This window comes from Argiope bruennichi, chromosome X1 (genome assembly GCF_947563725.1).
Source record: "Argiope bruennichi chromosome X1, qqArgBrue1.1, whole genome shotgun sequence".
In the NCBI taxonomy this organism is placed as follows: domain Eukaryota; kingdom Metazoa; phylum Arthropoda; class Arachnida; order Araneae; family Araneidae; genus Argiope; species Argiope bruennichi.
Window position 1 is genome coordinate 56,033,750 of NC_079162.1, and position 18,026 is coordinate 56,051,775.

An 18,026-nucleotide genomic window follows, 5' to 3' on the forward strand; every position below is an offset into this window, starting at 1 on the left:
TATAAGTGGTAATAAACCAACGCGGAGGAGAGTTTGCAGATCTGCTGAACAGAAATATTTTGCCTTCTACGAGAAACGCAGTTATGGACCAATTTTTTCTGTTTTGTGATTGATATTGCGTTGTTCTTATCCCTTTCCCCACAGTACTGCAGAAGTGATTATAGTGAAGCAATTGGAAAAAGTTTTAAATTATTTTAATAGGTTATGATGAAATAGTGTAATTAAATATTACCTCAGATATAAGGCAAAAGTATCAGAAAATCATAAATGAAAATTGCATTTATATAAATACGGTTTTTATGCTTTTCTAATCTAACTCACTTTTCAGCTGTGTGAAATCGTTTCATTTTATTTCAATCGAATGTTTTTAAAAATGCATATATTTTTGTTAGGGAACAACAAGTTCTTTTGAATTTTTTTGGATTACTTGTCATTTCAGGAAGGAATTTTGTTTACGTATCTACAGTTTCTTTTTGAAATAATCATGTGGGAATAATTTGTTTTGAACAAACTGTTCAGCTGTTAAGTAAAGCAAATATTACTACGATTTTTATCCTATGTAACAACAGATAATTTTTATTTCACAACTCAGATTTGAGAAATCAGAGTGCATGAAAAGGCTAGGAATTGAAGACAATATTTTAATGTTCTGGAGATATGAAATCATCGAAGTTTGGGAAAAAGATGATCTGTAACTTTTAAAATGAAAACCCCATTTCCAACAAGTTAAAAAGGGTAGGTAATAAGGTAAATAAGTTTTAAAGCAAGATGTTCTGGAGTTGCAAGAAAATTAGAATTAAATGGGATTTAATGTGTTCATGTCATACCTTGATAAAAAGAATATTGATTAAAAGCAGTTAATTAAAAAAAAAAGCAAAACAAAACTGCAGTATATTTGCAGAGGAACCTAGAACAAATTCCAAGGCGCATTATAATACAAAAATAATCTCTGAGTAGACAGATTATTCCAGAAATGGGCTTTTCTGAAGTAGTTACTCAAGTGAAAGCAAATAAAAATGTTGAAACGATATACGATTGGACAGAAAATATCAGAATTGGATAGTTTTTGACTAAGTTTGAGTTTATTTTTTGTAATAACCATTATTTTTTGCTTAAAGAAGAGGAGAGATTAAGAGAAAGTTTCTTTTTGTAATAACCATTATTTTTTGCTGAAAGAAGAGGAGAGATTAAGAGAAAGGCGAATTTGAGGCACCTTTGAGGCGAAAACGTGTGTTCCCCAATAATTAGCTATTTTATTTATATCATAAGTGAAGTTCGAAGAGTTTGTTCTAATTTTAGTTGTCAATGATCCAAAACCATAAAATAATTCTCAATGCAGTTTTTTAAGGTATTGATTAAAAAATTTTAGTAATAGCTTATTTCTTCATTATAAATGCATTTCTTTTTTTAAGTTGGAATTCAACTAAAAATCAGTTATTTATGATTTGTTTAATTCATTTATACATTACTCATTTTAAACTACGTTAGTTTCTTTTTACGATGAAATTTCAAAAGGTTTAATAGTTTGTTTCTAACCTGATCAAGGAACTGCTAAAGTATTTCTGTTAGTTTGAATGAACTGTGAACAGATATGAAATATTAGAACGAACCTGTGAGCAATGTGTTGAACAAAGAGCTGTGAATAAATTAAATCTATATATTTCCTTTTTCAGAGTCGAAATTTAAAAGTTATCTGAAGTAGAATCGAGAGAAGGATCAATTATTGACTTCATTATTTATTAATCTCAGTTGTTAGATTTTGAGTTACATCAGATATAACTATATTAATTTGCATTTAAGACATAATTTTGTTTACATTCAGCAATGTTCTGCTATCAGAATAATTGGACTGATTAGTTTTTATTCTTAAAATGTTCAAGATGAATTTGAAAGAAACTTTAATACAATAATGTTTAGAAAAGTCAGAAAGAAGAGGCATTTTAAGTCTAATTTAACTATATTTATTTATTGATGATCATGATTTTTATTTTTAACTAGGTGACCATTTTTCTATTCTAGTCTCTAGTTGTTTGTTTATTTATTTCTAACTAATAAAATACTGCAAGATAAAGACATTTAAAGACCTGATGGTTTGCTCTTTTGTTTTTTAAATTGTCAAAATGTAATGGATTTTTTTAAAATTTAATTTAAAACTGTTTATTACTAATGATATTAAAAGGAATTTTCAACCCCATCACTTCTTTTGTTCTGGATAATATTTTATTTGCACAATTTTTTTGTAGAATTTCAAATAAAAAGAATCAGATAAACAAGTGAGATCCAAGACACACGTTGCGATTTATTCGACTTCCCACTTACAAACAGGTAAAATATCGAATAGTTATACAGTGTAAATATACTCTCACATATTGCGCTTTATTTTTTAAGTATCGATTTTAAGATCACAGTCGATAACTAATCACATGAAAAACTAAATATAGAAATATATTTGAAAACAGGAATAGTTTTTTCTCTCTAACATGAATAATACATCAATATCTGATTGCAATAAAACAGAGTGCGATAAATCTTATGCAAACTAGTTTGGAAAAATAGCACTGCAACATCAAAGCCTTTTAAACCCATTCGGTGACCAGAATGGTCCTTGAATTGTGCTATTTAGCAAAGACATCAACGATTATATATATATATTGAAGCAACATCGATAGATTTTGTTAATTAAAGAACTTTTAAAGCAGCAAAAATTGAAGCTCATGTATGAAATTCACGACAATAGATTCAAAATTACGTCAAATACTTGTTAACATACACCAATTAAAACTCTGACAAATACAGTGGATATCATTCATGCTATGGTCAAACTGCTAATGTGAAAACATTCAAAAGAGCTATTTTACAGAATTAGTCATTTAAGAAAAAAAATGAAAGATGTACCATAGCTATAGGTTGGTTTTAAAGCAGAAATTCACTAAAAAACTGAATGCTTAACGAACATAATTTAACATTTAGTCTTTTTAAATTTTCAATCATTATAAGACCTTTAAATTATCTCCTAGCCTCATATAATTTTCCTTAAAAAATAAATAAGAACATGCAACTTTTTTCAATTATATGTTCTACTTATGATATTTGATAGATACGTCTTTTCAGAAAATTTTATAAATACTTTTCAAAATTAAATAGTTTACATCAAAATGCATGTTATTTTAAGCATCTAATGCAGTTACCAGCTTCAGAACAAAGCACATCAAAGAACAATCATTAGATAGTATATTTGTACACAAATTTACAAATGGAATCATAAAAGAAAATTTTCTTCAAATGCAATTCTTACAAAATTATAAAACTATTTACTGCGAAGTTAAGGCAGCTTCAGTTTGTGATATGTTTATTCTTCAGGTTCAAAATAGGTCATCAAATCTTTTCAACCAACATTAATCTCTGTCTCTTTGTTAACCTTCAAAGGAACATTTTAATTCTATTATGAAATTTTATTTTTTGCTTCATTAAAAGCTATAGAGAGCTAGTAGAAAATTTCAAGTTCATCGTTAATTATTCTACAACATATTATATTACCAACAGAACACACTGAAATAAACAAATTAAAATTAGTTGCTATAGATACAGTTTTCTAAAACCATAAAAATTGTTATATGATATTATTTATTATAAAACTACTTCAGGTAAAATAAATTTAAATAAATACATATAGTTAAAAATCAGTAAAATATTGACATTTCCGTCTATGTTAATTCTAATGCCTTATAAATTGTAATAGGTTCAAAAAACTAAATAATTCATATATATATATATCTTAAAGCAGTAAAAAATATGTGAAATCACGTGTTTTAACTGTCTATTTAAAACCACCCTGAAAAAGTTAGAAGATATGTTTATGTAATTAAGTTCAAAGAATGGCAATCCATACATATTCGTTGTGCATAAGCCTTATAGAAAGTTTTTACAAAATGTTCATCTCATAGAGAGGGAACATATTCACTTCTATCAAACATTCACTTAAATATTTAATGTGAAACAGGTTACGAAGCTTATCGAAGAAACGTACACGAATATATTGGTCAAGAAACATCCAAAAAACTCACAAAGAGCAACGTCTTCTAGCACAAATCAAAAAGATTGTTACCTCAAACTTCTTCAATTATCTTGATGTGAATCGAAGTATCAAATATGTTTTTCGATTTTGAGTTATTTTTTTCATTTTATACATATATCTGATTAGATTAAATATCAAAGGATAACGTCTTTTTAAAACTGGATTACAATTTATTAAATATCATTTTCATAAGCAATTACTTTCGAGATTTCTAATGATATTATCACCGAATCGGTTTAAAATCTGTTTTGATTCTTATGATAGTGCAAATTCAGGAAATAAAGCACAATCACGTTCAAAAGGACATCTCATTGATTTGAGATGAAACATCAACGACATTAACACCGCTTAAAGGGAATTAAAAGTGCACCTTTAAATACATATTGAAAGCAAAACAGCGTAGTGAGAATACAGATGCTTGCAGGAGAAAAAGAGTTTGCAGTGTCTGATGCTTTTGCAGACTTCTTTGCAAACTCATCTGGCACCATGAGTCGACATTTCATTCAGGGTTCTGTTGAAAACAACCATTGTTTTAGATGGCCAAAGGAAGGGCGAAATTGATAAAATACATCATTCACATAATCATTCGTTTCAAAGTCTGGCAAATGCCTGAAATAATGCCTTCCTGTTTGAGTGAAATAAAGCATTTGTATTAAAGAATAAACAACGCATCAAATGCATGCCAGGTGCGAAACCTGAATGCATCTGCTATCGTCTGTAATAATAAAGAACACAAAAGTCAGCTGGTTTTTCTTTTGTTCAGACAGAATTTCCCATTTCAACTCTACGGGTTATTATTCGCACCATTTATTTGACTCTATTGAATAGAAGATTTTTTTAAACTATTTGTTGCATATTTTGGAATACTAATGAAATTTGTTAATGGCCTTTTATCTATTAGTCGATGAAATTGCATGTAATACTGAAATAAAAATTTCAGATTAAATAAATGATAAAATTTAAAACAGTAGAAATAACGACACTAGAAGGAAATTGAAGAATTTTCCAGCAAATTTATCAAATTGCATTTTTGTGTATTATAAATAATTCTTTCTGATTTCAGGAGAGGTTGATAAGTAGCAATTTTAATCTCTTCATATTGCTGGTTTCTGTGAAAGTAAGGAAATTAACAAGGAAGAAACATAACTTTAAATAGGAAAGCGACATTTGCCGAGATCTTTGAATCCAGTATGGGAATTACTGAGCCGTCCACCAAGCATCTATTAATCAATAAATAAGAAATAACAGCAGCATTTGTGAAAACTTACATCTACAGTTGAAATATTTAATTATACATATTCTAAAGTCGACGTTACTTGTGCGCTAAAATGTTTGAGAGTAATTACGCAGTTTGACGAAATGAAGAACATTTTGATTGTAAATTAAACATAATGCTGTTGCATATATAACCAGATATATGTAATGTTTTGGGAAAAATGGAATTATAGATTTGTGTTTTTTACTAGCGTAAATTAACAGTAAACAGAAAAGCAATTTATGACATACTTTGAAGAAAATAATTATTTTCAATATGAAAAAGAAAGCTTAGACGAAAGTTTTTATTAAGTATCGATCAAAAGGCAAATATGTTGCAGTTGATACATTTTTGCAGTGGTAAGGATAAGGAAATTTTTTAGGGACCACTGATAAAAATCCATATTTTTTTTCAAATTTAACTGCATTAAATTTTTTAAAATGGAATTTTTAGTATTGATTTTTTATATTTTCGTCTTTTTTGGTATTAACTCCCGTCCACACATATGTCGTATCAGGAGTAAATTGAAACTCCGTTTTTACGTAAGTGGATTGATGCGTTTAGAAATACAAAGATATGTAGTGTGTGTATATTTGTATGTACTGGTGTTGACGACTCAAATGGAGGGATTGAGGAGGGAGGAAAGTTTATAGTTTTTTTCTTCTTCTTTAATCCATGAATCCAGTGCTGACGAGTTTATCCAGAAAGAATTTCACGTCACCCAGCTCAGAGTCGCGTATGCCGAGTGATTTTAGAAGACTGAAATCTCCAGTTTCAACAGCCATGAAGACGTTTCGAAGATGTTCCAGATCAGATCGCATCAGGTGCAAAGCTTTCCCAAAGTCTTCAAGTGTCTCACTCTCTTTAAGAAAAAAAAAACAAGAATGAAAATAAATATTTTGTAAGAGAGTGATAAAAATAATAACATATTAACATACAAATAATAAACTAGATTCGAATTTAAATATATTTTGTGGTGGAATGAAGATCATTATGATCCGGGCAGTATAAGCAAAATGACTCATGGTTTTCTGGAACATTTCTTTAATGATCACATTTCACACAAAACAAACACAAAACACGAAGACAAGACAAGACATTTACGTGCTCAGACTTTTCAGAACAGTATGACATCTCATCTCATTAATATATAATTAACCATAATAAGAATATAATTAACCATTTAATTCATTAAAGTGAAATAACTTTTAAATCCATATGAGAGTGTTACTTGATAATGAATTCGAAGAAGTTAATTTATGATTCCATAATATTTATCCTTTTGAATTATGAAGTATACTTAGAACTGAAAAGGGAGAAAATAATAAAAATAAAAAACTTTAAAAAGACTTGCTTTCATTTGAACTACAAAGTAGAAAAAATTATTTTATCAGTATCTGGAAATGAAAACAAAATAGTAAAAGCTGAAGGTATTCAAAATAATGCTATAAAAAATTAAGCCACACATGAATATCAAAAGTAAGAAAATTCCAAAAAAAATTATTACAAAAAAAAAAGCATCATTAATTATGTGAAAAAAGTTCCAATTAAGGTAACGTATTTTTATCAATACTTCAAGCTTTTACGATTTTATTTTGACCTCCAAATTGTTTTCAAAAAAATATTTCCCTACTTTTTAGTACTACTAAAACTTATTCAATTTTTTTTAAAAAATTTTATTAATAATAATAGCAACGAATTGTAGAGTGACATCTATGGGAATAGCAGATTTTATAGAAATACATTTTCCTTTCTGATGAATTTTACTAATTTTAATGCTTACTAATAGTTCTATCAATTTTAATTTCTAATTTTCGCTAATTTCCATAACCCCTCTAAACGAATCAGGCGGGAAATTTTATTTACTTAATTCTTGTATCTATAGCAGCTAATACATAGTTATTTATGCACTATGCTTATAAACACTAAAAATTTATTTTCTTTTGAAATGCAAAATTTCGTTTGCTAAAAAAATGTACTTTTATCTTATCAGTGCTGAGGATTAAATATTCAGCTAGGTCGTTTGGAAGTCATTTTAAATTTAAACGTGACGGATACTTCTCAAGGAAATAAAAGCACCAATATCAACTCAATGATTATAAACAAAATATCATAATTCAAATGTGAGCTGTTCCCCATCACATATTTAAAATCTGTTTTCGTTGCTGTAAAAAATTACTTATTGGGTTTATTTACAAGTATTAAAATTTCGTAATTTAATTCGTTTTGATTTTTGAAAAATATATTATTTTTTTTAAAAATAATGCAATTATTATTTCAGATATATTTTAAAAATACGAAATATAAACAGACCTGACAAAGCTATTGCCACTTTTTGCATCCCACCAAGAGGCTCCAATGCATCTCGAGCTTTGCTCCCAAATAATTTTTCCAAGTAGTTTGGTCCGTGGTTCATGATTAGAGTGTGAAGGAAGTTGGCCGTTTCTTCAACTGGAGGTCGTTTAGCTGTGGGAAAAAAATTACTGCATTTTAGAAACAGGATGTAATAACCTTGTTAGAAAAGGAGAAAATAAACTGAAATTATTGAATAATTATCTTTAAGATTGGATTTGTATTTTCCTTGTTATGGTAGCATAAATTTATTCGGTAATGTTGGATTGTTATTGTTGGATAGTTAGGAACATGTAACAGAATTTTAATAATTTTCGTGCATTTTCGATAATTGTATGGAATTTGGTTTAAGAGAAAGCATCGTTAATAATTTTGGTGGATATCTATCCCCATTTATCAGAAATCTTGAATTCTGAATGATATCATGTTATTTTAACATTTGGTCAAAAACAGAGGTAACAACTATGGAAAAATTTCTGCTAAAAATTGTTATTGAATCCTAACCAGAATCCAAATATACTTGCAAATTTGGTTTATGAACAGCATTAGAAGCTCAATTTTCTGAAATTGAGAATCATATTAGATTACTTAATGCTATAAACTTATCCTTAAATATAGATTTAAACAGTTTGCATCATTTTGATGGAGTTGAACTGAATTTACTTTTCAATACAAATCGATAAAAACATTTCCTGATGTTATTAATTTCAAGTAAAGTACTAAGTATATCATTTAGAATTTTACTTTAGATTTTTAGTAAAACTATATCTCTCTCTCTTTTTTAAAGAGACCTAAGTAAAATAGCCAGAGAGATAATTTTACTTAAGATCCTTCATTAAAAGTTATAATTTTAAGTATTTGCTTAAATGAGAAGCTTAAAATTTTGGTAACTTTCAATTAAATTTATATTTAAGTTTAAAGCATTGCTCTTTGATTTCAGAATTTAGATTTCAATTAGCTACACTTCATAGTTTATTTGGAGAATTATGTGGGAAAGTAAGGCCACCTGAAAACATGGTATCAAGTCAAAACTGAAAAGTTCTAATCCTTCGATTTACTATTTTATGTTAAATTGAAATAATATTAATTGATTAGTTACGGTTTCTTAAGCCGAATGTCTAATAAGAAGGATCGATTAAATGTTTTAATTCAAAACGATAGGACAAACTTTAATTGGAACAAATGCATAGCAAATTGTAAGCAACTTTTTTTTTTTGCTTGCGTTGGAATGTATGGGCACAAGTGACTCTTTGAGATACAAAGACAAGAAATAGGCATGAATGGATGTTTAATTTCAGCATTATTTAAAAGTATTACTGTGAAATAATTTTAAAAATTATAATACACCCTACTGAGTAATACATGTTTGACGATGACGATGTATTGACTGGTACACAGTCTGAAAAATGTTGGATATTCGAATGACAAGGTTCCTCAACAGAGTGAACTGATTCTTGTAAACAAGGGACTTAATACATGACTGCTCACAAGTTAACTCATGTTTTCATAACTCTTTTTTCATACTCAATTATGAAAACGAAATCGGTGATCTGCTTCAAATTTTCAATCAGCAATATGTTAAGATGTCTCTGTAAGAACTAACCGGTGCTTGATAAATCAAACAACTGAATGTTCAACGAACTACTCTACCTCAGCTAACTTAACGTCTCTTAAAATGGCATCCAAATAATTGCGCACATCAGTATTGAAACAGAATTCTTCCCTGCCTATTTTTTGTGTTAGTGCTTCAATACCTTTACAAAAAAATGCTTGTTGTGAAGTTTCCCTGTCAACCCTTAAAACCATCCTCTTCAGATGCAAAGATTAATTTGATTAGTTTTTAAAAATACAAAAAAAAAAGACTTTCTTTTATAAGAGCCTGTTATGTGAACCTTAGAAAGATACTTACATTATTTTCTAAAACTAACAAATAAGAAAGCAAATACTAGATATTTATCTTCTTATCTAGATATACTTTTTCTAGCAACATAATGGAAACAACTAATTAGTGCAAACAGTATCCTTTACAAACGTTTCCTTATCGTATTTTCATCACTCAAATAACTAGTCCATTGCACTCAACGATCCAAGAAGATAAATACATCAATGCAACCATTTTATGTTCAGCTATATATTTAATCTATCTCAATAAAGCATCAGAATTCCTAAATGAAGCGTTTCTACTAAAGCTGCACGCTCAATTTGTTATAACCGTTTTTGGAGAGGTCACTCGAGGTTACTTAATAGACCAAAAACATGGACCACATATGAAGTCTGCGCGTACAACGATTAATCGATTCGAACTCAGTTTGTTTTGTGAGAGTGGATGAGAGAGACCTCAATATTTGAAGAAGAACCGATATAATGGGTAGTCATTCAATGAAAGAAGTATTGGAAATTGGTTCTTTACAAAAGAACAAAGATCATGTGCGTAATTATTTGATTAAGCGTTATTCCATTCAGAGTGGGCATTTTCAGAAAAACCATTATCTTTTAATGATTATGTATTGAAGCTGAGAAATGGATGGAAAAGAATTATCTTCACTATATTAATGTTGTGGTTTATCTAAGAGTATAAATTCCTTTGATTCAAATATTCAGCAAGTCAATCATAAATCAAATAATTCAAGATATAATAAAGAGGAAATACGCAGGCGAATATCCAATCCATAGGATTTATGGAAATGTTAAAATAAAAAAAAAATGGCCGACAGAATTTTGAACCACAGGCAGCATTTTTATTTGCATTACAAATATGTGCCATGGAAAGAAATATGAGGAAAATTTTTTCAACATCTAATTTCAGATATATTTTTTGTATTAAAAAGATAAGGTAAAAGAAAATTAAATTGCTATGTGCCGTGTCTATCAAATATGTGCATTTAGCTTGAAGGCGTTATTTTTTTATTTAATCGTTCGATTGTATATAACATGGATAAAGGTTGTTTATTATAATATATTTATGGCTAATAATTAATTTATCAAACTGATTTTTCAATTGTCTCTTTTCAGTGGAAAAAAAAGACAAAACATTTTAATGCGTTACTAATTTGATGTAATAAAGGATTAAAATATTTTGTAATTTATTTAATACTTGATAAGTCATTCTAAAACTTTCAGACTGAGCTTTAGAGCAACCGATAGTGATAAAAACATTTTAGAATAAGTATCGAATATTAAAAGACTTTATTATCTCATAAATGCAAAAAATATTTCTCAAAATTTATAATAGTACAATATATTTTAATACCAAAAGTGAAATCAAACAAATATATTTTCCCCTTTTCATCCCGTTCAATTTACAGTCTAGACATAAGATCAGTCATCATTAAATTTTAATGCTTAAATGCAAAGCGGGATCATACATAACTGATGAACCTTACTATCAAATAGCATTTCTATTTTATATTATAATACCTTCAAAAAAGTATTAGAATATTCGCCGAAAAATTTTAAGTCTGAATTTTAAAGAATATGCGTGCATATCAGATTCATACAGTGCCTGATAATATTATACTATGTGGCAAAAAAGAATATTTTCTTATTTAAAGGGCATCTCAAAGCCTGAAAAGGAGTAAATAATCTGAAACTTTATGCATAAGTATTATTTAATATTCGCCTTATGTCTGAAGAAGAAAATACGTCAAGTCTAATGGTTGCGTTTGCAGGCAAAATATTTTGTCGTAACACTCAAGGTATTTTTTTCGTATATAAGTACGCACGCACGCATACACACTGACACATACACAAGAAATTAATAGGCAGATTTAAAATTTCTTCCATGAAACAAACGCTAAAGTTAAATGCACTTTTAATGAGTAATGATGTAAATAAATGAGAGACTAAAGAGTTGCCGTTATTAATATGAAATATATCATCAATTTACGAATATTTAATATTTATCTGAACATTTAAAGGTCTCGGCATTATGAAATATTGAAAAGTGGAACTTTATGAACAAAATACTAAAGAAAAAAGCTGTCCATGGAAGTTTTTCTTCCTATATGATGCTAAAGGCTAGAATAGAGCCAATGCGAACGACATCGCAGTCAAATGACAAATGTAATTGAATATGTCATCCAATATCTAAATGTACTTGTTCTATGCTGTGTTGTGATATTATGTTCTTTTCTTCTTATAGAATTCGCAAATTACAATAGCGAAGTAAATATGATATGCATCACTAAGCACGTGTTGAAGCTATTTCGTTATAATTTTAAATTTATTTCATCCCAGTATTGACAATTTTGGATTTAGAAGAAGAGCTTTTAGGCTATAGATTTCTGCTAAATAAATAAGAATTCTAGTTATAAGGAAATACTCTAATAATAAAAATTCATAAATGCATTTCTATTTATATGAAATCTCCGATTGCTTTAGTTTATGAATGAAAGGTTTGCTGTTCAGGATAAAATATATTAAAAGACTGATAAATAATTTCTGTTGGTATTACGGAAACCCATTATTTTTGGTTTCTTAATCTAGAACCCCCCTCCCCCTTCCTTTTATCAAACCGTAGCTCGATTATTGTCCACTGTTCGACGGAATCTCCTCTAGACAGCTATATAGAAGTACAAGAGATTCTCTTGGATTTTGTAATGAATTGTTGTTCGAGAATATAATAGTATAAATATTCAAAACAGGATACAACTATGAAAATATAAACTGTTTAATTTCCTCAATTCTTCTTTCAGTGCAATATTTTGTAGAAGAAAAATTTTGAATTATAATTCAGATTACTTATTTTTTCTTCTATTTTAAGCTAACTTGCAATTATTGAGTTATTCGTTAATATGCTTCATACTATATTTCTGAAATTATATCTGAAGTGGGTTTGGACAAGATTTTTTAATGATTATAAAGCAAAAAGATATTAATCTGTATCCATGATATAAAATAAATGAATGTGCCGCTTATTCGGAATGAAATTCAAAATGTTGCAGGGGCTGAATTATATTTTTGAAATTTCTGACTCCTGACTTCAATATTTCATTTTAAGCAGAATTGAAGTAAGTATTTGAGATCTAACACAATAGAATCAAATATTTGATACTTGAGAAAAGAAAGAAAGATATTATTGGCCTCAAAGAATTTTTGACTTGCTAGTTTAGAAAAGATAATAGTTATAAGAAAGCGATTAATGATATAACATCAAAAGTTTCAAGCCATGAATCAACTGATATAAATCTACAAGAAAGTGCCTAAATATTTGTGGGATATCTGGACTTTAATTGAAAACTTGCAACTACAAAAGTGTTTCATTTTTGTAAAAATTAAATCGCTTGCTTAAATTTTGAATTTATCAACCAACATTTTAAGCATCCACTCTTAAGATTTGATTTTGCTAAAATAAAAAGTTAATATGTGCACGATTTTTTTTTTTTGATAATGTTAAAAAGGTTTTTCCATTATCAATATTTAACTGAAAATGAACCCCTTTTCAAAGGCATTTAGAATTTAAAGTTAGTCTTCATTAGTGAAAGTATTGATGCTTTAATTTGACAATGCACATATACAAGTTCTACAGCGACATTGGCAGTGGATCCTGAAAATGGTTGACAATGATATTTTTGCAAAGATTTTCCAAAATCCTTGTTTCCATTTCACGAAAGAAAAATCTTAGCTACCTGCAGTGCAAAGTCTAGGATCTTCATCATAGCCATCCTCACAATCAGAAGCTCCGTCACACAAGTACTGGATGGAGATGCACACTGTTCTTTCTCCAGGACAGCGGAATGGCTGCGTTGGGTGGCAACGGTCAGTGTCTGCTGCAAAAAAACGAACTGATTCAAATGCTGGCAAGAATGGGGCATTGAAATAAATTATAAAAGCAAACAATGCTTGATTAGAATCAGTTAATGCATCACAATATATCACTTTTGTTACATGAAAAGCTTTATCCCATTAATAGAAGGCAGAAGGATTCAGGTAACTTTGAAATTTGGAGTGCATGCTATACCCTGAATCCTATTTGCAATTGAGAATTAATTACCAGCTGTTGGAATTGAAAATTAACAGTGGATAGCATCTATTCACCGTTGACAAGGATCTATTCACCGTTGACGTTACTGACAGGATTTTAACATGGTTCTTTTTCAAGGATGATACGCCTTTATTATTACCCTTACCGTCAATCCTTCCTCCTTATTCTAAGGCATGAACTTGTTATATTTATTGCTTTCTAAATCAATGAACATGTTATAAGGTTATTAACGAATTAAAGTAGAAGTATTTCGTAAAGTCTTTAAAGGGTATATATACGTTCTTGAGAGTTAAGAGGTTAAAAAAAATTGATCTACACTACAAAGATTATGTAAATACCATAAAAATCTTCACAAACATTACTGGGGGAATATCTTCATCATTCACAATTAATACTGACTTAACCATGTATTTTGTATAACCATGTACTGACTCAATCATGTATTTTGCAGTGGTTACAATTTAACATGTACAATGGGTATAATTTAAAAGTAGCAAACGAATCGAAAGAAGTGGGTATGAAAAATCGAAAAACTACAAGTGAATCGCTGCTTCAAAGATAAAATAAAGAAGGTGCTTTTTTGCATTAAATCCTACTCTGAGATGAAAAATGGATTCATAACAACAGTCATACAATTTCATAAGAAGGAAGGCACGAGTCGCTGCAGGTGATCCTGATCCCTTACAGCAGAGATATAAAATTCATAGTCTATATAGTCTATGGTAAGTGAATGTTGCGAATCTGATTGGAACCAAATGAATTCAGTTTACAATGAACTGTCGTAACCGTATCAAACAATTAACGGTAATTTCTATAAACAGCAATCAAATAATTTTAATTAAGTCTTCAAGCGAAAATATCCAGAATACATTGAAGGTCAATGTTGTTTTTCAATATGGCAATGCTCAGACAGATGTTGAAAGATCAATCGATGACATTCTAGAATTTTCTGTGACATTGTTCAACCCTTTGTATTCACCAGATGTTGATCCTTTAGATTAATATTTGCTCCTATAAATGTAAAGCGGTCTTTTTTGAAAAATATTAAATTCTAAAGAAGATATATAACATTCGTTTGATGCCTAGATTGCATTGAAACAGCTAGAGTTTTTTAATCGTGGAAATTGTTTGCTTTCTCACAAACTACCGTTATAATCATCTCAAGAAGAAAATATTTTAAGCAAATTTTTCTTTCATCTTGGCAACAATTAAGTATTTTTAAATTACCAGTAGAAGCGTTATTTGTCTATTTATATATCTAATTATTTCTTTATCTGATGCTATAATCAATCAATTAATAACTAAGACATGTTATTACAACTTAATAAGAATTAAGATATCCTTAAAATTTTTAAGAAAGAAAAACATTTATGCAGGGATTTTGAAAGTTAAAGTTCAGTAAAAGTCATTTTAATAGGCCAACAATTACTGTCTTAATTATTCCTTAAAAAACACTTTTTAGGGTACTATAGAAAATATTTTCGTGATGATGAAAGGTAAAAAAAATAATGCATTTATGAATTATGTTTATAAATTTAAACCATTGTGAGAAGCTTTGAAAGGATAAATTTTTAAAATGCATTATTGAGACTTGGATAAATATCGCAATCAATCATGTAAGCATAACTTAGCCCTATCCTAGCCGAAACTGTACCTTTAGTCAATCAACTTTAGCATATTTTAAGTACATAATAAATAATATCAATAATATGTACGTAAAATATGCTGAAATATTTTCTTTGCAACAGCAGTAGCTGCAATTATATTTTTGTCTGTTAAAATCCGTCTGCTCGATCTTGAAAATAGCTTCTGATGTTATAACATCTTTATGATAGTGAATCTAGTGAGAATGAGGGCTTTTGATAGTGAATTTCTCTAGTAATATAGAAATCTAGGGGGGATTCACAGGGGGGAAAATCATAAGTAAAAATTTATATTCAGAAAAAATTAATCAATATTAATTTAGCTTGTTTTCTAGTTCCTTTGTTACAATCAGCTTCGTCTTTTTTTTTATATATGATGATGATCAAATTATCATCATTAAGAAATTTTTAATTTCTAAAAGTCTATATCCTTATTTTTTTATAATCAAGTTATTTTTAGTTTTTGAAAAAGAATATTTTCAAAAAAATAATTGTTTTGAATAATATGAAATCATTAGGCAATAATCAATTTCCATAAAGAATCAGCATCGAAAAACAATTTCTGTTATGGATACATTGTGATGAGCTCGTTGGGTCAAATATGCTTTTATAATTCAATTAATAGCACCTTCCTTAATTAGAAAGAGAATCGATTAACTCTAAAACCCAAACTATCATCATTTATAACTCAAGAGAGCGTAGGTGGCTCATGGTTTTGAGGTGTCTAGTAAATCTAAAGTTTTACTTACTACTTACAGAAGGAACTTTATTGTATATACATAATAATAAGATTTTAGGTCTTAAATTCTATATTTTCTTGAAGAAAGTTTTTAAACAATAATTTTTAAGTTTTATATAAAGCGTCGAATAAAAATATAAATTCAGATTATAATAAATATAAGCCCTACATCAGAGAAAATTTAATTCGTTTCCTAGATTTTTTTTTTTTTATCAAAAAACAAATCTTAAGACTCCTTTTCAAACAATGAGGATTTATCTAGCTTTTATATCTCAATTTCTTCTAAAAGCAAGTTTTTCAAGGGAAAAAAAAGTGCTATTAAAATGAAGTCGATTTTAAAATGGCTCGGCAGTTTATATTTCATCCACTTTAAATATTCAGAGAAAAATATATATTTAAAGTGCCATGTTTAAGTTTTAGAAACGACTAACTAACATTTATTATTAAAACTTTCATCTGCACTTCTAATTTCTGAACAAATTGCTCGTTTTCAGAAGTCTCAGCTACGGAGGCCTTACATTGTTTGAGGCAGTTTTTTAAGTCTTAAGTAATTAATATACTCGTTGCTGCTAATGGGCACGTGTAAACTTCTAATTAAAAGGACATCCCAAGCGTTTTACGACGCTTACATAAAATTAGAGACATGATTGTTTTTACTTTCCCATTTCTTTTGTTTTCTCTAAAGATATGAATTATTCAAAGTTATTTAAAGCTTTCTGCGAAGTCACTTTTCCTAACAGTTGTTTTATTAGAATTTTATGAAAAATTAAAGGCTGGAAGCTTTTGGAAAAAGTACGGATGTTTTGTAAGTCATCAACACTTAATTGGTGAACTCGGTGTGACTAGAAAAACCAGTTTTGTTGAGTTTTATTACAATCGAAATGGGATATTTTAGTTACGAAATAATATAGAATTCCAAGATTTTGCTTTGCTTCTAAATTAATTATTGAATGCTTACTTATATATATTTTTTTCTTATATACAAAAAGAACGCTTTGTAATTGTAATAAAATTTATTCGAGATATTTTAATAAATCTCTATGTTTTAAGCGACGATACTTGAGTTGGCAACTCTTTCATCACTCATCCTCGACTTCAGATATGGCTTGCACACTTCCACAAACGTGATGGATTTTTTTGTGGAAAGGGTTTCGGATTTGCACCTTCCACCACAAACCTTCTCACTAGGCTTTCCTGACTTTATACAAGTTTAGGATATTTATACTAATTGAAACAGCAGTTTGAAAAGGGGAACAAGCACTAACAAGCCGAATAAAAAATATACATACATTGTGTGTAATCATACAAACGCTCAATATTTACTGTATGAAAGAAATGGAAATGCAACTAAATAAACCACTGATGTATAGGATTTTATCTAAAAGTTTGTATTGGATCTTCACCGAGAGATGGCACCATGGGAAAATTAATTTTAATTCCGAGTACTGTCTGTTTCTGTTTGATTCGCTTTCTTTTTGTGAATAATTTTAAATTCGTTTCTATTGTTTAATAAATCGTTAGTTAGTTTCATTAGTTTTTTTTGAGTCGTTGTATGATTCAAATCATACAATTTGGCTAAAAAACAATAAATTAATAAGTTTTATTTTCCGGAAGAAATGACTTTGGGATTCGTTATTTTTTTCAAACTGCTCATTCAGTTGACAGTGGTGTATTATGTAAAAAATATAATAGAAATCTTTCTAAAAATTAATATATTCTTATATTAATCTATTCTAATTAATACAACTTAATTAATTATTTCTAATTTTTAATTAATATTATTCTTCAGAATTATATTAATTAAAAAATTAATATAATTCTGGGAATAATATATGTAGGTTTAAAAGAATTAAGAAGTTTTAAAGAATTAATTACAAAAGTTTTAACGAATTAAGAATATTAAAGATGAAAAGACAGCATTAAAAAAGAATTTAGTTTGGTAAATATTTTTTAGCTTAGAAATAACTTAGTTCTCTGAA

The 18,026-nt window shown here is 28.4% G+C and overlaps 1 protein-coding gene across 3 annotated transcripts in view; it reads right to left on the bottom strand.

The window, feature by feature from the left end:
* Nucleotides 1-2,285: 2,285 nt before the first annotated feature.
* The window catches only part of LOC129958968 (IDLSRF-like peptide), a 109,880-nt gene continuing 94,139 nt past the window's right edge, over nucleotides 2,286-18,026 (bottom strand). For 2 of the 3 annotated variants that reach the window (XM_056071724.1, XM_056071726.1), the window contains 3 exons: nucleotides 13,310-13,447; nucleotides 7,644-7,796; nucleotides 2,286-6,192 (listed from right to left, as the gene is read on the bottom strand). In XM_056071724.1, the coding sequence (XP_055927699.1) occupies nucleotides 5,999-6,192; nucleotides 7,644-7,796; nucleotides 13,310-13,447 (485 nt within the window). In that variant the 3' untranslated portion in view covers nucleotides 2,286-5,998. Of the gene's footprint in view, nucleotides 6,193-7,643; nucleotides 7,797-13,309; nucleotides 13,451-18,026 lie in introns of all 3 variants that reach the window. The other variant, XM_056071725.1, reaches the window with a different exon arrangement.